Source organism: Calypte anna, chromosome 3 (assembly GCF_003957555.1).
Source record: "Calypte anna isolate BGI_N300 chromosome 3, bCalAnn1_v1.p, whole genome shotgun sequence".
NCBI classification, from domain to species: Eukaryota; Metazoa; Chordata; class Aves; order Apodiformes; family Trochilidae; genus Calypte; species Calypte anna.
In genome coordinates this window covers 24,387,316-24,413,685 of record NC_044246.1, presented here as the reverse complement: position 1 = coordinate 24,413,685, position 26,370 = coordinate 24,387,316, and the positions used below count along the sequence as shown (strand labels likewise).

The 26,370-nt window shown below is 36.6% G+C and overlaps 1 protein-coding gene across 1 annotated transcript in view; it reads left to right on the top strand.

The window, feature by feature from the left end:
• The window catches only part of USH2A (usherin), a 387,112-nt gene that overhangs the window by 32,249 nt on the left and 328,493 nt on the right, over window positions 1-26,370 (top strand). Inside the window, exons 3-10 of the mRNA XM_008496570.2 lie at window positions 954-1,083; window positions 2,189-2,252; window positions 4,610-4,904; window positions 6,241-6,425; window positions 10,905-11,126; window positions 12,405-12,498; window positions 21,207-21,402; window positions 22,141-22,271. Coding sequence (XP_008494792.2) covers window positions 954-1,083; window positions 2,189-2,252; window positions 4,610-4,904; window positions 6,241-6,425; window positions 10,905-11,126; window positions 12,405-12,498; window positions 21,207-21,402; window positions 22,141-22,271 — 1,317 coding nt within the window. The remainder of the gene's footprint in view (window positions 1-953; window positions 1,084-2,188; window positions 2,253-4,609; window positions 4,905-6,240; window positions 6,426-10,904; window positions 11,127-12,404; window positions 12,499-21,206; window positions 21,403-22,140; window positions 22,272-26,370) is intronic.

The following is a 26,370-nucleotide window of genomic DNA, read 5'->3' as shown; positions in this document are numbered from 1 at the left end:
AAGTGGAAATAATGCTCTGTAAATTGGCAACAAAATGATGTTTCAGAATCTGAGGACTACCAAGCTGTCCTGTGAAATAATTCTTATACATGCTGAGTGTTGCTAAAAATCAAGTAATTTCACTTTTGAAAAAAATAAAAAAAATTTGAACCATTCCCAAACAAATGAGGTCATTTATTCATTAAAGAATTCAGCAGAGTTCAAAAGTTTCAAAAGAAACTTTGTTTCTAAAATTAACTTAATTACTGAGAAGCTGACTATAGCCATGATTCCTCCTATTTCCGTTTTGTACGTGCCTGTGATTTTTAAGAAAGTATTGAATTTCATAATATATAAGGGCACTCCAATATTATCAAAAGTTTTCTAATTTTATGTAACCTAAATATGAAGATTTTTAATGTGAAAAAATACTTTGTAAAGCTCAGCATCTTGTGACTTTGCGGAGCAGGGAGAATGCCATATAGTATTTCTATGAACGTTAGCTCAAATTTAAAATGAATTGGCAGGGAAAGGAACGTTTGCATAAAACAGTACCCTGGGGTGCTGGCTGAGTGCATGTTCTTAGCCAAGAGTTCCCTTGATGTAAGGGAATTACCCACTGGGTGTAAAGCAGATATAGCCAGTTCCTATACTGTTCCCTTCAGCCCCTGTAGAAAGAAACATGGGGTTAGGGAGGCATTTTGGAGGGGTTTCAGAGGCCTGGTTGAAACATGCTGCATTTGGATATCCTGTGTGTGGTAGATAGCCCCTTGAGGCCTGTATGAGCTTCTCTGAATGAGAAAAGCTCTGACAGATATAACATGTACCCATGGCCTGAAGTGGTGAAGTAGCTGTAACCAGTCTTCTGCCTTGTGAAGCAGACTCTTCTTTTCCTCTTTTCCTCCTCTCCAAATCACTACCAGATCACTGTACTGTGGTTTCCTCTTTGATTTAACCACTGATTGGTTCTATAGGTGCATCACAGCAGAATTAGTTTCTTCTTGAATGGCTGGGAAGATGACAACACACCTTTTGATTCAAGGATTCTTGTGGGAACAGTTGCAGATACTGATGGTACAGTCCAAATTGGACAAAGCTTCACAGGTAAATCTTGTAGTATTTTAGCAGAATGCACTGTAGTGTTCAAAAAGAGATGTACATTAATTGGCTGAAAATGTGTGCGAGTCATTTTTAGTCATATATTGGGTAGTAATGTCTTCCTTTAGGAGAAAATGCCTGAGGAGAAAATTAGATTTTTCAAAAGATTGATAATTTATTTTAGGTGGAACTGCTTAGAGGTTGGTTTTCCAGTATTCTCCAAAATATACATCTGTAAAGTAAAACATCGTGTTCATTTACAATCATAGTTTTTCTGAGTAAAAAAGTTAAACTGTTTTGGAATAGGATTGTACAGGGCTACAAGACTGTGCTTTTCCTCAGAGATAGGAATAAAGCTGAAGATTTCTGGCTGTTCATGTCATTCAGTTCTGTCAGGACTCACATAAACCACTAGCAGAATGAGAACCCCTCAATCTCTAGTGATTCCTGATAACGTTACTCTTCATCTATACCTAGAATTTTATACATACTACAGCATGACATGATTGCAGAACAGCCATTCTTACAGACTGTAAGAACAGTGACTATTGCTCTGCAGGAACATGCAGAATATGAAGCTAACTCCTAAATATAACTATATGTCATTTATATGTCTCCTGTGCTCTTGAGCAAGAAAGTAATTCTGTGCCCTGTTTTTTAAAGCTTGTATTTAGAAATGTGTTAGCTTGTGATTTTGATTCTGAATACTAAGTAACTAATAAATGTATAAAGGAAAGGAATATTTTTAAAATGCCTTTTATCTTTATTGTATAAATTGATAGGTACAGTTGTACCTACTGTATCTCTTTGCTAATTAGAGGTGGCACATGGACTGGCTCATTACTTCTGTCTAATGAGCCGATCCTTGTGCCACCTCTCTAATCAGAAAAGAGATAGGTACAAAATGTTCTTGTAAAGTTATTATAAATCATTTTTTTTTATAAAAAAAATTAAGTCACTGCCCTCTATAGTTTTGTCCAGATCCAAGATGGTTTCATTCAAGAGGGGTAATTGTGCAAGAGAGATCTGAGTGCTGAATTAAAGGTGTTCTCATGCAGTGCAAACCTGCCTTCTGCTCAATGGATTACTTATTTATAGTGTATTTTCTTAGGTTTAGAGCAATTTGTTGGAAGAATGCAAGATTTTCGATTTTATCCAGTGGCACTGACAAACAGGTAAAGAATCTTTATTTTTGTTAAAAAAAAAAAGTGTGGCAAGAGGAAAGAATTGGTAACAATTTGCTTATTTCCCAAAGTGCTTTTCTGATGTCTTCTTTAGGTGATTGCTTATGATGATGTAGTTTACTACACCTCATTTCAAAGATGGCTTTTAATCTAAAAATATTGATAAAAAATGTTTGATAAACATTGATAAAATAAATTCAGCAACTTAATGTGGTTTGCTTTTCAATATGGCTTAAACATAGCTAGTATATGTAGTAGTATTTGTACTATGTATGTAATGAGACCCAAAATCCAATATGTTTGTGCTTTCCTAATTTGGTGTCCATGTTACAATCTGACTCAGTAAATATTCTTGCAGAGAATAGATTTAGTTGGTACAGTTCAGTGCTTATAAACTATATAGGTGTCATCAACTCATCATAATTCTGACATAACAGTGTGTGCTGATAAGCTTAGTCCTGCTGGCTCAGAGCTCCAGGTAAACTATGGAGTGTGGAAGGGAACAAATTGGACCAGTCCAGTTAAGACCAGTTTAATACCAGTGATCCAAGCAAACAGGACAGGCACTCCAGCAGGTCAGCATGATGACTGTGTGGCTACAAGCTTGGCATCTGTAGCTCAGCAGTTCCTTTTCTCTGGTTTCAGCTTCCACATGGTATCAGACTCAATGTTGGATATTCCTGATGCTCCCCCCCACCTCCTGCACACTCCCCTACCCTGAGGTGCTATTGTCTTAACTGTTCATTGCTTTCTCTGTTAGATTGTCACCATAAGCCACCAGTGATTTTGCTAGCCCAGTCCATGTAGCTTTGGGCAATTGCTTTGACTTCCTCCATCCCCCGGGCCAAATTAGGTTGCCACTGCAATTTCTGTTGCCCTCCAGCCTCCCTTCCTAGTGCATTATAAAGAAATGTTACCTTTGTTATGCTGGATTAATCTTGTCTATTCAAGCTGGCCAGAAGTAGTCAGGTCCTGTTTGTCTGCATGGTGCTCCTGGGGAGGCTACATGCAATGACACTCATAACTGCAGACCTTAAGGCTGCTTAATGATAGTCTTTCAGTAAGATGGAGAGCAGTTTCCTAGGAGCTCAGTTTAGCTGTCTGCAGGACATTGTGATGAACTGAGCTGCTGTGAATTTGAAAGTATTAATATGAATCTGAATTCCAAGGTATATGAAAATTGTGTTGGTTGTGTTCTTTCAGAGCAATGCTTGTCAAATCCTTTAAACCACAGCTTAAGTCAGTGAAATGAATGAAGTTTAAAATCTGAAAGTTAAGGTATTTTAAAAACTGCTGTGACCTACTGATGTCTTTGTAGATGTTGTTTCATAGCCACAGAAATCTTGGTCCAAAATGTTTAGCTGGGGTGACATGCAATTGAAAGTCTTGCCTGCATATCTGTTAAGTCTAGGCTATCTAAAGCATGCACTAACTTTAGTTCTGTGAAATTTGTTGTAGCTGTTAGCATGTACTTATTTGCTAATAAGTACATTGAAATTGTGTTCCTACTTGATAAAGTAGGAAAATGGGAAAAGTAAGAGTTTTAAAATTTAAATATTTAGCCTCCTCTAGGCCACAATAATCCTTTTTTTATACCAGAGATGAGAAGATAAATCCTTTAGATAACTCACCCATCATTCATATATCTGTCTGCTTGCCTGCCTACCTACATACCTACCTACAATCTATGTATATATTACAGTTGATGATGTCAGAGGGAATATAAGTGACTCAATGGCTTTGACATGGGCTATAAGAAGCAATCAGAGAGGTCACAGAGTGAGGCAATTAAAAAAGTGGGTATTTGTATTAAAGTTAGTTAAAACTGAAAATATTTGTATCCAGGTATTCCTATGTGTAATGTGATGCTATAAGCTGCTCTCTTTAGAGGATGTAAACATTCAACTCATCTGTGTTTACAGGTAATATGCCAGTGCTATGGTATGCTTAAAATCAGGGGTTAGAGTCAGATATGATGTCATAATAAAAGGGAAAGAGCTTTTCTCTTGCAACTGGGGCTGGATTCATCCTGCCTAGCTTTACATTTCTAAACAAGGATCTCATTTGCCTTGCCTCCATATATGTCTGCAGAGCTCCATGTATGTCTGTGGAGTGCTTCTTCACAAGCACCTCCTGAAGATGCCTGCTGCTTACCACTAATTACATATGGGCCCTGGGTGACCTTATTCCTAGCCAGATTGGCTGATTTATGTGAGATGAAACCAAGCCTTTAAGCTTCTTCTATAATCTAAGCTGAATTTAGTTTTGATCTATGAGTCTAGAGGCACAAACTGGCACTTGTCCTTTTTTTATCGTGTATGTAATTACTTTTTTATATTCTGTGACAGAGACATTTTGGAAGTATTCTCTGGAAAATTTCCTCATCTACATACCCAATCTGAGTGCCGTTGTCCTGGAAGTCATCCCCGGGTACACCCATTGATACAGAGGTACTGCATCCCTAATGGTGCAGGTGATACCACTAATGACAGAGTGCTGAGGTTGGATGCAGAAGCCCATCCTCTGTATTACATCAATGATGATGACATTGGGACCACCTGGATTTCATCTGTGTTTACTAATACTGCAGGTCTGGATCGTGGTGTTTCTATCACAATAGATTTGCAAAATGGACAGTATCAGGTAAGAAGTTTAAATTTGCTATTAAACCAAAAATCAGGAAAAGATTTTTTAGGCACTTAATTACAATTTTGAGGAAATTCACATCTTATGCTTTAAGACATTATTATTAAGCAACCAGAGTGAAGATTTCCTTTATCAGCATGAAACAAATGCACAAAGAAGCAAGAATGCATTGTGGTTTCTTGTAATTCTCTTTTTTATGTGCCTTGGCTGTTGTAACAAGCAGTGATATAGAACAGATACACCAGAGTAGATATCCTGTGTGAAGACACCCATATTTAGAAATTGTTTGCTTCCTTTTAACTCAGCCTTTTAAAAGTTCAACTTCACTTTTAAATTTCTATTGAAATTTGAGGTCCTTGGTTTATAGCTTCTGGTACAAAGCTGTCAGCAGTTAAATGGGATTTAACATGTCTGCAGCACGCTGACACAGCAGAGAGGATTTCTGTTTTGTACATGTTCTGGAGATAGTAGTTCAGCCTCCCAAGGAAAATGGAAGGAGCATATGATAAGCAGAAAATGTTCCTGAAGAGGCCAGATTGCACCTAACACTTCAATACAGTACTGAAGAGTGTCAGGGAAGGAGGGACATAGCAGTAGTGGGCTGAATTCACTACTGAGTCTCTACCAAGTTTCTGCATATTCTTGCTAGCTTAATATTTTTTTTTTTTTTTAAATTAATGGGGAGAAGGGAAAGAATATGATGACAGGCTATGTCATATGACTATGGCTACATAAGTAATAATCAGTCCCTTAGTTACAAACAAATTCAAGCATATGTGAAGTTTTAGGACTTGAGTTAATACATACAGATATCTACATAAGCACTGTGATGAGGGAAGTGCTCTTTAGTGCAATATGGGATATTGCATGAGATTCCAAGCTAAAAATGGGGAGAGGCCTAAAAAAACCCACCCCATAAAAATAATAAATTAAAATTACCTATTATGAGATGAGCAGCTCCTCAAATATATGGCAATCCAAAGCTAATGCCCTTATTTTTGCCAAATAATAGTACTGTAAAAAGTCATAGACCTCAGCTTTGTAGTTAATTTGGAGGTGGAATTAATAGTTAATTTCCAGGTGGTCTTCAAGAAAAAGTGGGAATTTTCATGTGACAGCTCAGTTTGTGTGAAAATGTCTGGGAGATCAAAGAGTTTGTCTATCACAAAAGTTTATTTTTGTTTTTCTTTGGGAAAATGTGGACTGAAATATTGGTTCTTTTCCTGTCTGTGAGTGGTAAAACAGATTATATTGTCACACTGAAAAAAGTTATATACTTGTTGTTTACAACTTAGGCATTAATAGCTATTTATTAATTATTATCTTCTTATAGGTATTCTATATTATACTGCAGTTTTATAGCCCACACCCTGAAGCAGTAAGAATTGAAAGGAAAAAAAGAGATGATCTTAACTGGGAAGACTGGCAGTATTTTGCTAAAAACTGCAGTATTTTTGGAATGGTTAACAATGGATCTCTGGAAAACCCAGACTCTGTCAACTGTCTTCAGCTTCCTAGGTATGAGTGGTTATTATCTGCATAATACAGATGCTTTGAGTGGGTATTATCCTCACACAATGCATTTCTACATCCCAAAGAGACAGAATATTTTAATTTGGTGTACACATTTTCTTATGGTTTGCTGAATATACAAAAGATCCCAAATCTGACCTTTTGACTGAAGTTTGCCAAAAGGTCATCTGTCACTTTTATCAGATTTCAGACATGGAGGAATGTGACATAATTGATTCCTGTTACTTTTGAGCGAGACATTCAAGTTTTACATGGTTGTTAAATTTGGGGGCCTATTGTCAGTAGAATTACAAAACAGAGTGGAGGAGTGGAGTAAGATACTGATAAAACAGATTGTTTTAAACTACTGTCTAGTGGGTGTGGAAGTATTAATTTTGGTCTCTGAGAGTGCAACATTTTCTGAAGCTTAGAAAAGAGGCCAGTCTTAAGTACAAAAGTCAGTCATCCAGACTTACTACTAATAATGTAAAACATGCAAGAAATTAGTTGAAAATTGTATCTTGAATATTTCTCATCTTCCTAAGCAAGAATCAAAATAAAATGAAGGGAATGAAGGATAACTAGCTTTTAGAAGCATGTTGCAAGCTTTTTTATTAGACAGTTAGCATCTGCAAATTTAAAAATATATAATTACACAGTATACATTTCATAAATATATATAGTTTACACACACACACGCATGCATGAACCTATATATATCTCTGAATCTATAGCTTTACATATATTCAGATGCACCATCTCTTGCCCGATTTCAGATGCCAGTCACTATTAGGCTTGTTTAGTACTTTGCTGGAAATCAGTGAGAAAATACAGTACCAGGTGCTGTAGGTGATTTGTTGTTGTTGTTGTTTCACTTTTGATACCTTCCTAAGATTTTCAAGAGTCAGCATCTTTGTTCTTCAGGAGTTCAGTATTCTGAGGAGAGGAGCTAAGGTCATATGAGTTACACCAGTGTTTAGCAAAGGACTTAGAACTTTATTGCTGATCCTTGGAGCAGAGGGCAGAGGAGAAAGGGATATAAATCTCTTAAGTAAGCCAAGCAATTTTGGATAAATAACCCAAATGAGGTGAAATTTTTGGACGAGGAATGTGTATTTGTATATTTTATAAAAAAACCCAAGGAATTCAGTATTGTTTCCATAAATGTTTTGTAAGTCAAACTGTCTCTCCTCTTCAATATGGTGGTAGGAATTGGTACAAACGAATGATTTTGGGTGCAGCTGTTTATCCCTCTATCACAGGCTTCAGTCTACACTTAATTGAATATTGGCTGGCCCCTTGTTTTAGGATCTCCTCTGTTTTCCTGGTTTCCTGAGAGGCTGCATGTAGATGCCCTAAGATCTTGGTGACCTGCTTAGCTACATGTCATCAGCGCTTACAGTCCTTCTGCTGCTCCTTATGGTGCTTCCATACAAGATGGTGTCATTTCATAGAATCATAGAATCATAGAATCATAGAATTGGCTGGGTTGGAAGGGACCTCAGAGATCATCGAGTCCAACCCTTGAACCACCCTTGCGTTGCTAGACATGGCACTGAGTGCCACATCCAGTCTCTTTTTAAATATCTCCAGGGACGGAGAATCCACTACTTCCCTGGGCAGCCCATTCCAATGCCTGATCACTCTCTCCATAAAGAAATTCTTTCTAATATCTAACCTAAATTTCCCCTGACACAACTTAAGACCATGCCCTCTTGTCTTGTTGAAAGTCGTCTGGCAAAAGAGACCAACGTCCACTCGGTTACAACCTCCTTTCAGGGAGTTGTAGACAGCGATGAGGTCTCCCTGAGCCTCCTCTTCTCCAGGCTGAACAGCCCCAGCTCTCTCAGCCTCTCCTCACAGGATCTGTGCTCGAGTCCCTCACCCAGCCTGGTTGCCCTCCTTTGGACCTGCTCCAGGACCTCGATATCCTTCCTGAACTGGGGGGCCCAGAACTGGACACAGTACTCGAGGTGTGGCCTCACCAGAGCTGAGTATAGGGGCAGAATCACTTCCTTGGACCTGCTGGCGACGCTGTTCCGGATACAGGCCAGGATGCCATTGGCTTTCTTGGCCACCTGGGCACACTGCTGGCTCATGTTCAGCTTCCTGTCAATCCAGACTCCCAGGTCCCTTTCTGTCTGGCTGCTCTCAGCCACTCTGTCCCCAGCCTGTAGCGCTGCATGGGGTTGTTGTGGCCAAAGTGCAGGACCCGGCACTTGGCCGTGTTAAACCTCATCCCATTGGAATCAGCCCAGCTCTCCAGTCTGTCCAGGTCCCTATGCAGAGCCCTCCTGCCTTCCAGCTGATCCACACTTCCCCCCAGCGTAGTGTCATCTGCGAATTTGCTGATGATGGACTCAATCCCCTCATCTAGATCATCAATGAAGATATTGAACAGAACTGGGCCCAACACTGATCCCTGGGGGACACCACTAGTGACCGGCTGCCAACTGGATGCAGCCCCGTTCAGCACCACTCTCTGGGCCGGGCCCTCCAGTCAGTTCTTAACCCAGCACAGGGTGCTCCTGTCAGGAGGATGCTGTGGGAGACGGTGTCAAAGGCCTTGCTGAAGTCCAGGTAGACCACATCCACAGCCTTCCCCGCATCCACCAGACGGGTCACCTGATCATAAAAGGAGATCAGGTCGGTCAGACAGGACCTGCCCTTCCTAAACCCGTGCTGGCTGGGTCTGATCCCTTGCCCATCCTGCAGGTGCTGTGTGATTGCACTGAGGATGACGGGCCTGTAGTTTCCTGGGTCCTCTTTCCAGCCCTTTTTGTGGATTGGCGTGACATTCGCCAACTTCCAATCATCTGAGATGTCCCCAGTGAGCCAGGACTGTTGGTAGATGATAGAGAGAGGCTTGGCAAGCTCTTCTGCCAGCTCCTTCATTACCCTTGGGTGGATCCCATCTGGTCCCATAGACTTGTGGGGATCCAAGCATCTCAGTAGGTCACTGACTGTGTCCTTCAGGATTACAGGGGGGCTGTTTAGATTCATGTTACTTTCTATGAGCTCTAGAAGACATCCATCTTCAGGGCAACCTGTCTTTCTGCTGAAAACTGAGGTAAAGAAGGTGTTAAATACCTCAGCCTTTTCTTCATCTTTGACAACTATATTCCCACCCGTGTCCAGTAAAGGATGGATGTTTTCCTTGCCCCTTCTTTTGCTGCTGATGTATCTGTAGAAGGACTTTTTGTTATCCTTCACAGAGGTGGCGAGATCCCGTTCACATTGTGCCTTTGTCTCTCTGGTTTTCTTTCGACATGACTTAACAATATTCCTTAATTCCTCCTCAGTAGTTAGCCCTTTTTTCCACAACTGGTAGGCCCTCCTCTTAACCCTAATTTCTTTCAGAGTCTGGCATTTAACATTTTCATTACAGCCCTATATGTCACAGAAGAAAAATATTCTAACATTCTGAACATGGGAAGAGGGGATGGGATCCCCCAGAGACACATACAGATTTGTTCCACTGAGACTTTTGTTAAGCACTGATCTGGATAGGGGCACAGTTAAGTGCAAAGATCCCTTGTGAAGACAGAAGTGTGACTCAGCAGGCCTAGTCAAACAACGAATCTCATCTTTCAGAAGCTGAGAAATATTTTGAAGTGAGGAAAATTGCATTGTTTGAATATTGTATGTCAGGTGCTATGTGATCCCATGGGATAGCTGTACTTAGAGCGCCCACATAGGTGTTCAGATAAGCAGGCACGCTTGCCTCTTGTGCTGGCAAGTTCTACCCATAGCTAAACTCTACCTAGTAAATATACTAACATGAGACATGCCTCATTCCAAATTGTGCAAGTTTGCAGTTATATATACTTGTTTACTCAGCCTTTGCTTGAATTCTTGGGACTGCCCTTCCCCTTCTTGGGCTTAAAGATAATTTTACTCGCAGGTCTGCTGCATTCCATTAAATTCCCTTGCACTTCACTCAGTGGAAGGTGGTGTGTGCTTCTAACTCTGCTCACTCATCAAATGAGATAGTACAGTGCAAAGGCTCTGGAATTCAAAAATACAATTGTTTCTGTATGGTTTTTATGTTCATTTAGTGGGTATGTAATTAACAGTATGGGCACATTAGTAATCTGAATTATAGTTCATGTTTCCCAAAGATACTGTTTTAAATTTTTTTAAAAGTTAGTGCAGATGACACTGTAATCGGTCACACTTTATTCATATTTTGAGGTTGTCTTTACAGGCTTTGCTTTAATTTGAAACTTGGGATCTGGAGAAAAATATGGTGGTTTGGGAAAAACCCAGACATATAGAGGATGTTTCTTTTCCCTTGCTTGAATCTTGGTGACTGGGAAACCGTTGTCATAAAAATTTACTTAAGAGCCATAAAAACCCCTATGTGCAGTTAGCAGAGACCTTCTCTGAAAAAAAAAAAAAAAAGAAAAAGGGGATATTAGGAGATAGAATATGTAACAAATGTGGTATTTTGATTTTTATTTGTCTTCCTCTCTATTCACACAGCTTTACACCGTATTCCCGTGGTAATCTAACTTTTAGTGTTCTTACACCAGAACCAAATCTCCGACCTGGTTACAATGATTTTTACAATACTCCATCTCTCCAAGAATTTGTAAAAGCTACCCAAGTGAGGATTCATCTCCGTGGCCAGTATTATACTAATGAGCCTTGGGTAAATTTTAGGCATAGATACTATGGGGTTAACGAAGTTACCGTCAGTGGAAGGTAGGTGTTACGGAGAGCTCTTTCCATTGCCATCAGTGCCTCTGACTAATATAGCTGTGCAAACTATATTAGCATAATGACCTGCCTAAATTTTATAAAGTTGTTCTGCTTTTACATTTATGAATGAGGAGGGAAGTTGGTTGAAGCCGTGCATCAAGTTTGAAATAGTGTACTGTTTTTTAAAAACATTTGCTGAAGTTATTTTAAAATTAATTATACTTATTACACAAATCTGTCAAAAGCAGTCCTTTCCTTGGAATTAACTATGCCTGTAATCAAAGGCTTACGATTGAAAGCACGGCTTGTGCTTTACTGCAGTTGCTCTTCCAAGTTTCATTCTAGATTCCCAGACATGGCAATTTTAACAGTCTTAATGCAGAGCTCATTCTTTGTTTTAGCTGTAGTTTACCACTTAAAACTGGGCAGCTGTCAGTAAAAGTGTTACATTATCTGTGACTGACAACTTTATTGCATATTATAAGTGTGCTCTCTTGTGAAAGGAACAATTATGCTCTGTAAATAATATGCAAATTTGGCAATAAAATAGTTTCCAAGAAGCATATGGTGCAGATTTTTGTTAATAAGTATTTTTTCCGGAATCATTTTGGTAGTTGAGATCTCACTTTGAGAGAAGCACCCATTAGCGGTCACTTACCTTCAATTTTGTTACTAATATGTTTTTGTTTGAGTGTTGTAATAACACTTTTTACAGCTACCATCCTTGGTGGATATGTAAGGCTGAAGTATTTCAGCTGTAGTTTGCACACTAGATGCCAGACTTCAGGTATATGATGGTAATTTCTATAATTAATAATTATAAGGATTTATTTTAGTAAGAAATGGACATTTTAACTGAGATCAAAAGGGTTGACCAGAAAATTATGCTTGAAATGGTTAAAATTTCTTTCAAAACTGTAGCTACACTGTATACCTTACTATTGATTAATAATTACCATTTATTAAATACATTTTTACATATTAGTGTTCTGAAACATAGTTTTCATCACATATTATATATAGTAGCAATAGCTCTACTGCATGCTGGGTTTTATTTTCTTGGAAAGTAATCATTGATATTTTAATATGCTGAGTGAAGAATAGTTCAGTGAAGTAGTATTTTGTAGGTTACGGCACTTAAAACATTTTCTTTGGTGGTGTTTATTTACTCTTAAAGAACTAGACTATGTAGTACACAAAATTATCTTTGTGACCATTATGTATGTTTGTGATGGGTGTGATTGTATGTTTAATTTTTTCTTCTGCTTATTGTTATTTCAGGTGTAATTGCCATGGCCATGCTGATAAATGTGATGTAACTATGGAACCATATAGGTGTCTGTGCGTCAAGGAAAGTTATACAGAAGGAAATAATGTTAGTCTCTTCTTTGTCTATCTATGTCATCTGTGAACACCTTCAAAATTGGGATTTTTTTGTCCTGGGAAAGAGTGTGTATGTGTATTACTATTGTCCTACCTTTAATAAGGAAACTCTCTGTAGTGGGATTTTGCATTTCAAACATTGGATATGAACCTGTCAGCAGCATCTAGTAAGGATTATAGTTCTATCTGCTATAGCAGATAGCAAAGGATCTGTAGAGTAAATAGAGACCCAACATTCACTGTTCACAGCCAATGTGCTTCAGGGTTTTGTTTTGTTTTGTTGTTTGTTTTATTCTTGATTTTACTCTGCAGTAGTTTCAGTGTGGTCCTATGGGCTCCGGACCCATTCAGTAGATGGACTGCAGTAGGCACAGTTTTGGAACTCAGCACTCAATTTAGTTTCATTTGAAAGTGAACAGCTCGAGTCATCCAAGACAGCTCCATAATGCAAACCAAAGCCCAGCAAATGCAGACAATTTGGAGACTTGATTAAAAACTGCATGCCTAATCCAAGGCAAAGCACTAACACAGATTTACCTGTGTCACTTGGAACATCTGTAGATTATTGGGACATCTGTAGAGAGCAATCTCTGACTTTAGCTAAGAAGGGGATCCTTTAGTACAATTGGCTTTCAAAATATGTCTAAAATAGGAAGAGCTAAACCATTTTGGACTTCATTTTAAACGTCTCTTGTGTAGTTGAGCACAGGTAAGAAAACACTGAGACATGCACATGTGTGTGTATTTGGAAGCTATTTTCATGGCTATTTTACTCATATTTTTTTAATCTAAGACAGTGATTTGGGCAGTGGCTTTCTAAAACATTGAAACTTGAGTTTAGGACTGATTTATTTATTTAAGGACAGCCTTTAGATTCAATTTCTCATTATTTTTCAGTAATTTATAACATTTGATTATCTTAAAATAATCTGTAGTAACTATTATTCTAATAAAAGAGCAAGCTTGATATTACTTTTGACTGCTCTGTATTTTCACATAGTCAATATTAAGGTTGAATTTCTTGGAATTAGTTAAAAAGCCATATTAAAATCAAGATACAACCTGGAAAATACATTCTTCTAATTGCTTTGCTCTGGTTTTAATAACAGCATTTATAAAGGGGATTTTGTGAACTGTAGCATGCAGCTGAAACTTATGGAAAATTAAAATTTTCCTACTAATTTTTGGCCATAGGAGAACTGGAATGAGGTTGTCATGTCCTTGTAGAGCAATATCTAGAGGAGAGCATAGAATAATGGTGCCAGTTTGCACTTATGTCATGCAATCTTTGGGTTTCTTGGAAGCTTTTCACATACAACTTAGGAAAAGCAGACTCATGATATATGAATTAAGGAAACTTGTTCAGAGGAAAGATTCTTCCCCTAGAGTAAGTATTTATCTGAACAAAAAAAAAGAAAAAAAAGAAAAAAAGAAAAAGAAGTTGAAGTTAATAAAAAGAGTTCTTTCAAAAGAATAAGTTCCACAGTCATACTGAATATTAGATTTCTGTCACGAGTATACGTTGTATTCGTTGCTATACTCATGCCTTTTGGAAATATGCTTTCTAAAAATTAGGATTGGGTTCTGGAATAGCAACAGCTATAGCAAAGAGGAGACTGATTGCACATAAAAAAAACCCCAAAGCAGCCTGCCCTTCCTTGAACAGAGGAAGAAGTGTTAACCTGAGAGCATTTGATATTGTGCTTACTGTCATGTTAAAAATCTTTTTAAAATTTCATAGAGGATCAAGGTTTTTTTCAAGCAGAAGTTGTAGGACTTACAGTCTAAATGACATTTGAACAAAAATTAGAAATTTTAAGATGGGTCAAATAAAAAAAAAAAAAACCTTTCAAACTAACAGTGTCCCTTTAATAGAACACACATTGTGAAATGTTACTTTGTAGAGATTAATTATAAATATTTAATGAGATCTGGAAGTTCACCAAGCAGTCTTGCAAGACTTATTCTATTTGTGAAAACAAACCAAATACAGTCCAATGTTGTATCTGCCTTATCAGATATTTTCTGTCAATGTTAATGAGTTGTTCCAGTGAGTGTCATATTTTTGATTTGGCACATATGCATTGTAACTGTAATTGAAATCCTTGAATTAACCATATTAATTCAGAGTACAATAAGGATGTTTAATTATTTTTGTCATTCTTTAATGACTATGTCAGTGTCTAGTAAATATGAAATAAAATAGAAGTAGTAATAAAATAGAATATTTCTAAATATATCTCTAACTACTTTGAATTTTATCAAAGATTTAAATAAAATCCAAAAAGCTTAAAGGTTTTGATTTTTGCAAGGCAAATACTTAAAAGCAAAACCAATCCATCCTGATTTTTGACTTTCATTGCTATTGATAAAACTTATATCTTTTTCTCAGGCTTCAGCCTTCAGCCTCATGCCTGAGTTAGGCATTTATTATTTTTTAATTATTACTATTATTTTGGATTCAACTAAGCATTTAAGGAATTTTACAAATATAAGCTTCGTTGGTGGAGGGGACAAAAGTTTTTGCTAAGGAATTGTACTGTTGGCAAACAGTCTTTTTTTAAATTTCTGTCCTAGCAGTAAGTCAGGTTTTTGGTGATACCTTTACAAGCCCTTAACATATAGCAGAGTATGTCCTTGTCACGTTTACATGTAATGCAACTAAAATAATCATCTTGAATTTATCAGGCACGTACATCTGGATAGCTGTTGTGCCGCAAGGCAATACCAGAATCTAAAAATATGCATAAGTCATTACAAATAGAAATCTTAGTTATTTGCACTGCCGTGTTATGAAATTTGATATACGAAATGGACTTTTTTTCTGTGTTTTGATGAAGAAATATTTTTCTATGAAATTTAAGATGAAGAAAAGCAGGAAAAGCTTAAGAACAAGTTGCGGATGCTGAGGGACCAGATTTAGAAGAATAAATAAATACAGGTCTTGTGTCTCATTTTATGAAAAAGTGTTTGGCACCCTCATTTACAAATTGTTCTGTAAATGCCTTGTGTCCTGCTTTGGGAAATAGCTCTACCTTTTACAAATGCACCAAGAGTAGAAATAGTAACAATTATACACAAAAACTGATTTACAGATAGGAGTAAACAGTATATTTAAAAACTTCGTGATGTCATGTGAAAAACTGGAAACAGCCTGTGAACAAACAAGGCAGTCAAACAAGCCTTACCTTATAAACTAAGAGCTTTCTTAAAATCAGTCACAGAACCTAAAAATACAAGGTAATGGTAAAGTATACAGGAATAGTTGTAGAAATGATAATGGAAAATAGAATTTAAATAAAACAACTCTGATAAACGCTTGAGAGGGGATGAATGGATACAGTACATGCTTCAGGACTTCAGAGTTCTCTCTGCAAAACTGGATATGGCATTGTTGATTTGCCATGAATTGGATAAATAAGGTTTTTGTGTTGTTACAGAAGAATCTATCTAAATCCTAGTTAAAGGTCAGTCTGTAGCTTCGTGTTAGATGTTGGAAGAAATGAGAGTACCTGAGGAGCTGTAAATACTAACTGTAGTAAGTGGTCACTTAAGTGAATACTTGTAGAAGCAAACAAGCTAGAAAAAAATTGTACTTTTTGGTGAGCTTAGTGGCATATTTTGTGTATCCAGAGCACAGGCCCAGGAGGAAGCTAGCTCTATCGGAATAAAAATAAGGGAAAACAGTCAGATGGTTCACTGTAGTTTTAGAAAACAGCAAGAAGGGACCTTGTCCAGGTGTCTTACATTCCTGAAAATTTTAAATAACTTTTTACATGTCTGTGGAAGTTATGGATTTGTCCATGAATCCATCCCTGGAAAACTGTTGTAATTTCTGTTCAAAGATCCAGGATTCTAAAACAGTTCATGTACAAAGATTGCGAAAAGTTGTAGATACCTTGTGATTTGTTACACAGGTGGTGATATGCTGAAGGAATTGTGAAGTGGCCATTATCCATTTTATACATTTTGGTCTGATGTTTGTAAGTTTTACTTAAAATGTAAGCAAATGGCAACTGGTGTTGTGGTTGTCATTGTTACCTTAGGAAAAAATTATTTTCAGGGGCTTATCCACTGTTATTTATGTGCAGGATATTTATTTAATGTGAAAGAAAACTGGCACAACTGAGCTGGTGCTTCACCATTGTTGGAAATAACTGTTTTAAATCAGAGTGCCACATATATTTATTGTATTTCTGATTTTTCACATACTCCATATAAGTGCCCAAGTGATTAGCCCATCCAGTATTTCTTTTTTTAATCCTAATAATAACAACAATAATAATAATAAAAAAAATACTACCACCATGGAAGAGCTTCCTGAAAAGAGTGCAATTAACCTTAGAATACCCAGTAACTGTGGTGCAGCACTCTATAATGTTACAGGAGAATGGAATTCAGAGGCTCATTCCAAATAGACAAGGTATAAAATGGGAAAAATAAACACAAAATCTCTTACAGTTGAATATGCTGAGTAAGCCAGAGCTCTGGTAAAACAAAACACATGCCAAACTCATCAGCTGCAGAACATGCCTCTCCTTCACCAACACAGTCCTACAGGTTTAGTGTTTAAATGAGGGTGAAAAGGAGTGGATGCCTGATTAGAAAATAGCTTTGAATTTTAATCCTAGAGAATTTAGTATGAATGAATTTACCGAGCAGCCTGACTGTCAAAATAAGCATTGATTTTGTAGGACTTAGTGTGGCTTCAGGTATCTTAACCAAAAAAAAAGCAGAAAGAGGAGTTGAGTAGGACTTTATCTTATGCTGGCAGACAACATCTATGCCAGTGTTTGTGGTCTCAGTATATCCCATTATTGGAATCTGGCATTCAGAATGGTAGATCTTGTGTTCTTTCCCAGTCCTTTTGCCATTGCAAAGCAGCATAGTGTCTTTTCTTAGAACTCTTTGGCATATGGTATTAGTAAACCATCTGTCACAGCTGTGCTTAGTGTCTGTATTTATGTTGCATCCTTTTAAGGGATATGGAGTGTTATGATGGAATGCCATAAGACACTCTTCATGTTGCTCTTCTATCCTCCTTAGACACTTGGAGTCATTTAGAGTGTTCTTTTTTTTTTTTTTTTTTTTTTTTCCCTTTCATGTTCCTTTTATCTTCTCTCCCCTGGAAAAACCTGTATTTTGAGTTTAAAAGTACAGACTGGGATTTGTAGGAAGGAAAAAATAGAATGTGATTAGCCACTATTTTAGTCAACACTTACAGGGCAGCATGAATGACCATGGTTGGTTGATACACATAATGGAGTTTTTAAAAGGCAAGAGAGCATTTCAAAATGCTTGAAAAGGTGGTATTCAAATCTTGTTATAATTCCAGTAGATTTTTGAATCTGTACATTATATGTATATTCTAGAAGCTTATGTATAAATTTGTATTATAGATGAGTATGTACACTGGTTATTGCAACTGAACATTGATTGATGGATGTAAGATGAGAACTCCTATGCAGGCTAGGAAAATTAAAAACGGAATAAATTCTACATAACATCAAAAACAAAAAGAAAAGAAAAAGAAAAAAAGGATGCCACCCAGAGGCAAGCAGTGGAACATTTTAAGTGTTGAAACTGTTAAGAGTAGAATGTTGTTCTAGTGATTGTGATTGATTACTGAAAGTCTTACAGTGTTGTTTCCATTGCCCTCTGACTATTTCTTGAAGACTTGATGATTGTTTCTTCAGAGGCACTGTCCTCCATTTTTAGTGACTAAAAAGGAACTTGGTATATAAGGCTTAGGCTGAATTCACTGGTGATCTTTGCATAGGTTGATCTTTGCAAATTTTGAGAAGGTAAGTTTAATAATTTAGTTAAATTTTTTTCCTTAATTCATTACTGGAAATATGTTTTTAAATCATAATTTAAACTAATGGATTCACTGAAGATGAGCTGGGTGTCTTGACCACTGGCTCCTTGTAGTTTTTTCTCAAAAACTTTTCACAGGAGGCAAGTGGTTCAAGCATGGTACATCAAGAGGACATGTTTGTTATTGTCCATGAAGAGAGCCATACATTTGACATGTTTTTGGAAGGGCCTAGATGTAACTGACAATAAGGACATTGATGTGTTTGTGGGGTTTAAGGTTATGGAGAAAGGCTTGTTTTGTCAAAAAATTAACATGCTTTTGTAAATCTACCACTAGACCTTGTTAAGATATGTCAAAGATTTTTTTGAAAATTACCTATCCATTTTACTCATGGTAGCCAAGAATCAAAACCTGAATCTCCTGAGAAGTTAAAAAATCTCAACAACTATGTTTTGGGAAAATGCAGAATTTACATGAATGAAGACCTTAAGATTGTCATGTGTACATCATTGTGCTACTAGAACTGAAAGTTAAACACAGCAGGTCTGAAAGTTAAATGCAATTCTTAACCTAATAAAGATGTGACAAACTCAGTGGGATGAATTGGGCATCCACCACACACTTTTTATGCATACAGGTGTGACAGCTACTAGAAAGGTAGTTGTTTCACTGTCATTGTCAATTTCTGAATTACTTATTTTTGATTTTTTAAAGCTTTAAAGAGACTTGGTTGTTCGAAGAGGCTCTGTGCTATGTGGCCTCTTTTTGCCATCTACTTCTCTCTGACTTCTTTGAGCTTGTGTGTTATTTAGCAATAAATGCAAGCCCAGGTTTGCATGAATAACTCATCTGATGTTAAATCTGAATTTAAAATTGAATTAAATGCCTTCAGCAGGTATGTGGCTGGCCATGAACAAACAAATTCAGGGCTCTCAGGTTGGTTCCTGTACTGTTTTCCTTTCAAGGAGCATGTATTTTGGTAGACACGCTGTGAGGAGAAAGCTGCATTAGTGAAATGGTTTGGCTGGGAGCTTGGGTTTCTTTCTTGTGCTTCCCAAGAATGAACCCTCTTGTCTCATGTTGCTGCTGCTGCTGTGAAATGCTGATTTTCCTCAATGTGGAGACAAAGAGAGTGACTTGAGAGAAGGAAGATCAATGTGAATGAGGGAAGGGCTTGAATAAATTTAACTTCTGTAACTTTTGTAACTTCTGTAACAGTTATGGACAAGATGTTCCCTTTTATGTACTTAAACTAGGCTAGTCATAAGGCAGAGTTCAAAGTCTCAAGTGAAGGCCTGCTAATGTTTATTCTGAAACCTTTTTCTCTTGCTTCATGGTAGTATTCTGGGTTTTTTTGTTGTTTTATTTTGTTTTTAACATATTGCAAAAATGTACAGTGCCTATTGTCATCTTACCTCTTTTGGTTAATTCCATTTATTAAAAATAAATTTCAGCAAATAAATTCTTGTGCTTCCCTTCCAAATTGCTTTTGTTATGAACTATGACTGCTCCCATTTCTTGGACTATTTTAAGTTGAGGTTTTCTAATTCAGTTTTTGTGTTTTACCCAAAGTTGATGCTTTTTCAGAAATGCTGTGAGTAAAATAATTTAGGAACTTCAGTAGAGTTTCCTAATAATCAGTGTATAGGGGATGCAGGCACATTGTAGGATAATGGTGCTTAGAATAGAAGGCATGAAGAAAGATGAGTACACTTCTGGAAAGTCCAGATACTTTACAGAAAACAACTTATTTTAAGTGTTTAATTTCCTTCTGAAAGATGGAAATTATAATTGCAGTATATATTATTTCTTAGATGCAGCAAGGTACCAGAATTTTTGGAATAGATTTTGGTAATGCCAATTAGAACAATTCTTCTACACAAACATCTGTCCAGTGCCAACATGTATAGTTTTTTCAAACAATTTCATAAAAATCAGTTGGATTGTTCACCATAAAAAGAATGTAATTGTCCAAAATGCTATCTAGTCATTAACTTTAAGAAATCCAATTTAGTTTTAGTCACTGATGAACCAATAGGCACAATAAATTTTCTCCTGGAAGTTTTATAGAGTCTATTATGTACTGAAGATTATTCCAACTTCACATTCTTCACAAAGCTCTACTTAGAAGGCAATCTTGTGTGTTCATCCAAATAAAAAATGAGCTGCTGAAATGCTCTTGGACTACTTTAAAATAATTTAACCAGTTTGGGTTTAAGCTAAGTAAGAACTTTAATATCATTAGTCTTGGTAGCAAATGTCTTTTTAAAGAATTGAAACAAACAAGAGAGTTTATTTAGGTTTATATTTAGGTTTATATTTAAACAATGTACCTGACATCCTAGTATTGCATTGTTGTCAAAATATATCTTGACAGGGTTCAGATACTCTGTACAACACAGAGTATTTGGCCATAGGAGGCCTTTTGTCTCATTCCCAAGGTCAAATGGTAACTGTTCAAACTACAGTTACTAAAATACTAAAAACTAAATTAATAGAGATTGTTTAAAATACATGCAAGTGAATCCATTAAGTTAATATCTCCTGTGCCTCAAACACAGAAGGCACCATTCTGCATCTTTAGAGGTTTAACAACATCTCATGTTGTTCTGTGTTGAGTATCTTAAATACTTAAAATGCTATTCTTCTCCCCACCTTTCTTGATTTTAATCTGTTGTTGAAAGAAGTAATTTTTTTTTTAAAAAAGAGTTTGTTTTATGATTTCCCTAAATGTGTGATTTCTCTTTCTCACTTCTTGCCTACACCCAATACTTTTCCTATATATGAAGGAGAAAAACCCATAGAATGAAACGTGAATATAGAGAGTATAATAGTGTTTGGTGTATGGTAAAGAAATAATATATATATTTTTTACATTCCAGTGTGATCACTGTTTGCCATTGTACAACGACAAACCTTTTCGTCCAGGTGACCAAGCTCATGCCTATAATTGCAAACCTTGTCAATGTTACAGCCATGCAGTGAGCTGCCACTATGATTTAGCAATGGATCCTTTTCCTCAGGAACACTACAGAGGCAGTGGTGGAGTGTGTGATAACTGCCAGCACAACACAGCTGGTAAGTCACACAAAAGAGAATGGACTGTTTGTTAAATCCTCATTTATATGTATGTATATTTAATATATTCAGGAAGTGCAGCAATCACTTATTGACACAGTTGTGTCAATACTTAAACGACAGGAAAGTATTGTGAAAATGTGATCCAATATTGTATGAAATCTGTGCAAAACACATTCTATTAACTAATTAGAATGTGTAGCTTCAAAGCAGATTCCACTACATGTGCTAGAGCATTTAAGTCTACAAAATCATCTTTCTAATTGAGCTAATTTAGCAGATAACATATCAAAAATGTCAAGTTTTGCTCTAATGTCAGTTACTTGCTTATTGAGTTGAGTTTTCTATTTTGTGTAAATAAATATTTGACTATTTTTTTAGCTGTTCTCCTTCTACTTCAGTTTTCTTGGCTTTGTCTCGTAAAGGGAAAAAAGAAAAGTTTCAGGTTCAACGATAATTTTTCCAAAAAATGTATAGGCATTTGCATGGCACAGCTTTTATATAAGTGTGGTATTATATAACAGATGGAAGTTTAATGGAGTAAAACATAGTTTGTAACAGGTTCATTGTTTCATATGCTCTGGATCACTAAATTGGCAGGTAGAGATGAAAGGTGCATTAAAATGGACGTCCTGAAAATTATAGAATTCTCTCAAAGGAATAGAGTCTTTAATTTTGAATTATACAGCTAATTTTAATGAATTGGAAGCCATAATGCATAACCTTTCTTTCATGCAGGAAGGAACTGTGAGCTGTGCAAGGATTTCCATTACAGACAAGCAGGTGCAGATCTTTCAGCCATTGATGTTTGCAAACTCTGTGACTGCAATTCAACAGGCACCAAAAATATGAGCCTTCTGTGTGATAATGTAAGTAACCTCGATACAGAAAATGAAAAAAACATTTCAATCAGCTGGGTAGATTGTAGTAAGATTTTACAAAATATATTTAGATGGTAACTACTCCATTAAAAGTGCCTAGGTTCTGCCTTTTCAAAATGATAATTGGCTTACATCAGAGACCAAAAGGTGAGAAAACATAAAAGGCAACTTGAGATGTACTGTTGAAAAGTTATTCTGCAGTAGCAGGCATAAAAAAAGCTGTACAGATTTTCAGAAGTGAATAGTAGTTTTAGGATACGGACAGGTACTCTGTAATATTAAAACATCTAGGGCTTTGAGTGTTGATGGTCTTGGTACTGTCTTAAAATTGCTATCAGATCTTGAAAATTCAGACAACAAGCTGACCTGAAATTTTTCTAAGGATAAGGTAGGTTTCCCTGTAATAAGGCAAGGATTCATCTCCATTTTGATACATAAAGTAGATTAAGAAGGAACCCACAGGTGTTGCTGAAAAGAGCATCAGCTATGCTTTTTGTGCCTGTGGACCTCATCGACATGCAAGACATACAGTCTGATAGGAAATCTAACTTTCAAAGCATAAATGTCAAAAAAGCAGGAAAAGTGACTGAAGTCTTGAACAAATTTGAAGGATATATTGTGGTTCATATTCTGTCCATTGCTAATATCTGAATTTTGTTAGGAATAGGAAAGAAATAGCTTCTTTTTATTTTAATTGTATTTTAAGGTTAGAATTATTCTGCAGAGAAATGAGATAGAACTTCAGCTTGTTGCCACATTTTGTGTCTCTTTGCTGATTTTTTGGTACAACACACAAGCATTTTCTTACGATATCTCTTATAGCCTTTTATTAACAGTAAGCTCTTCTGGTTCTATTGTGGTACAAATAGATGCACAATTTGATTTCCTGCACCTTCAGAGATACCACGCATGGTGTATATGCTGAAAAAAATGCATTTTTTTCACAAAGGATTTTAAAATAATTCCCTTCATTGAGTGAAAAATGACATAAAATTTTTTGTATTGTGAAAATGATACTCTCTGCCAACATCACAGAAATGAAAAAAAATTGAAAAACATAGCTATCACATTAGGACTATTTTTTAAGATATAGGAAAAATGGAAGCAAATGCTGATTTTTATGTCCATGGCTTGTAGTGAAATGTTAACCTAAATTCATTTATTAGCCAGAGGAAGTTTACAGAAATCATGGATTTATAGTGAAATATACAAGAACATTGATGAAGCTTGACTAAGCAAGTATCAACAGGGAGATAAAATGGGACAACTTGGGGAAGACTATATTGCTCAATAAAGCATTAACTGACTGCTGCAGTAGAACCAGAGCAGGGTGAAATTATTAAGAAGCATTAAAAAATAGATTAATAAGTCTGGGGACCAAAGGCTGAAATGAATTGCATGAAATAGGAAGGCATCATTGAAGAGTTTCCAAGTTTGACCTGTGGAAGATGGAATTGTAAGGAGTAAGGGCTGTACTCATGAAAATTACTTGTCACATCACAATGATAATTTTCAAGGAAATATACCAAAAATGGGGCAGAATACACCTTTACTGCATAACTTATAATTTTCTGCACTTCATCAGGATTTTTTCCTTTCCACATAGTGCCAGTTGTGTCGCTAAGTTCTCAGAGATACACAGTTTCAAAATTAATCAATTGAATCACAAATTAATCTATTTTTGAATCAGACGGAGAGAATATTTACTTATCAAGTGAAGTATTATTTAGATAGTTCACAGGATGGGTAGAAGAGCTTGCTGTTTAACATTTACTCCTGTCTCAGTTCTTTGGACTGATAACGAAAACTTTATACCTGTTCTGGTCACCTATTTCACTTTACCCTTGCTGGGAAATGCACGTAGGTGTGTAGCATTTCTCCCTTGTGTAGGTTTTCACTTCTCATACATCTGTAGATCATGCCCACTTACAGATCAGTGTATTAACTAATGTGTGTTTTGAAGTGTGAGCTAACGTACTAAAGACTTCACAATTGTGACTTTATGGCTTGTACTAATGAGTGGGATATTAGAAGTGTGTTGTACAGTGCATCCATGAACAGCCCATTAGACTTTTTTTGCTGAAAAAGGTGTTTCCTTGGAATTGGTGGGTAGCAGAGAGAGAATTGCTACAGCCTGATAACATTTGTCCAGTTCTGTGCTGGTTATTGACATCTAATCAGTGTAGAAAGGATGCACTGGTCGCATCCTCCTTGTGAATGGTCATTGCAATGTATTACAAACAGTCAGAAAGTCCAGATGAGTTAAAGTTGCCTGGATTTTATGAGGGTGGAAAAAGAATTGGCTGCCTCTTTCTTTTCCCCCTAACCATTCACGCATGAGAAAATTCTTCCAGAATACTGCTGATGTAATCATTCTTACTCTGGATGGAGAGCTGGAGATTAATTTCTTCTGGCCCTTATACCCCAATCCTTGATTCATTTTCCTGTGCTGCTTTTTACCCAGACTGCTCTACAAATGCTTACATATTCAATCAGGCACAGAAGTTTGTAGTCCTTTCATGATTCTATTATAATATGCCATATATAATGGTGTGAAAAAAGCACTCTTTTCCTCGGCATTTGTTTCTAGGAGAAGCTGAAAATGCTGCTATTGCTTTTATTGCTTAGTCTTTGGAAATACCATTCTGGTCTCAGTAAATTTAGGGTTTTTTCTTCACTTAGCCTTTGGTGATATTTGAATTTTTTTCTCTTAACATGCAAATAAATACATATCATACACTTATTGGTACAAAGAAGATGTGCTCTGCTGCAGAGGATATTGTTCAGAGTGGCAAAGACTTAATTGCCTTCTGTTGAGGTGGCAGCTGTATTGTCTTGTGCTGCAAGATAACTCTCTCTAAGACATGAAGATGAACAAAACATTAGTAACTCTTTTCTCTGAGGATTCAAATGGAAATAGATTCCAGTGCTACCAAGTCAGCTTTTGAACAGGCTTCAGATTTCACCTTTCTGTGTTCTCCCTAAATATTACTCTTTTGAATTGATTTTTGGCCTCAAAATCTGAAATGTTTTATTTAATTTTTTAATACTTAATTGAAAAGCTACCTAATAGCTGTGTATGTATATGTATTTCAAACCAAAGTGGAGTATTCCTGATAATTTTACTTCTGAGCTGATAAATTCTTTGACCTAAAAATAGAATAAGCATTCCTCTGTTCTCATTTTTCCATCTGTACAGTTTTCAACCCTTTTATTGTGATTGACAATAAATAAATAACTGGAATGTGTATTACAAGGGAAAGAACATAGATAAAGCAGTTAATTAAGGGCATTTCAGTCAACAGATATATCAAATAGAATAAGGAATAGAAAGGATGCAAACGTGTCAATGAAAAGCTCATATGCATAGTGGAGTCCATAAAAATAAAGTTAGAAAATACCATGTATATTCTGAATCCTGGATTTCCCTTCATGAAAAGCCTTTAATCTTATTGCTAAAGTGGAGGAAAAGGACCTTTTTATGTTAAATAATTCCTTGGCTTAATTTCTGATGGGTTTTGTACCATAGAATTACTGTTTTTTGAGATAATTTGTCAGGTTATTTTGGGGATTTGGTCCACTCCCACCCTTTGAAGTGTCATAGGCAGGGGGTAAACACCTCCGTTTACATTTTGAGCTGAAGTAGTAGAAAGCTACTGACTTTTGAAAGTCATCATATGCAATGACAAGAAGAGAGAGCAGGGGAGTGAAAAAGAACTTTATTATGCTGCTTATTCACTTTCCAGTTCCCAAAGCTGACGTACTGAGAATACTCTCAGGTATTCGGTGGTCAGACCATTAACCTATTCATGTGAGCCAGCACACCTTGCACTTCCCGTTTCCTAAAGTGAAGTAAAAGAGAAGAAAATAAAAGTCCTCAGCCCTCTTGCTCTTCCAGAGATTGCAGTCAACTGGATGCTGGGGTCCTTGCCAGATTTGCATCAACTAAGAAGGTAGTGAGAAGCCTATGATTAGCATTTATATCAGAAAGGCAGAACATCAAGATTGGTAGAAATCAATTGCAAAGCCAGCAATGGCAGGGTGAACAGAAAGAATTTCATGCAGTAACTAAATATACCCATGGATC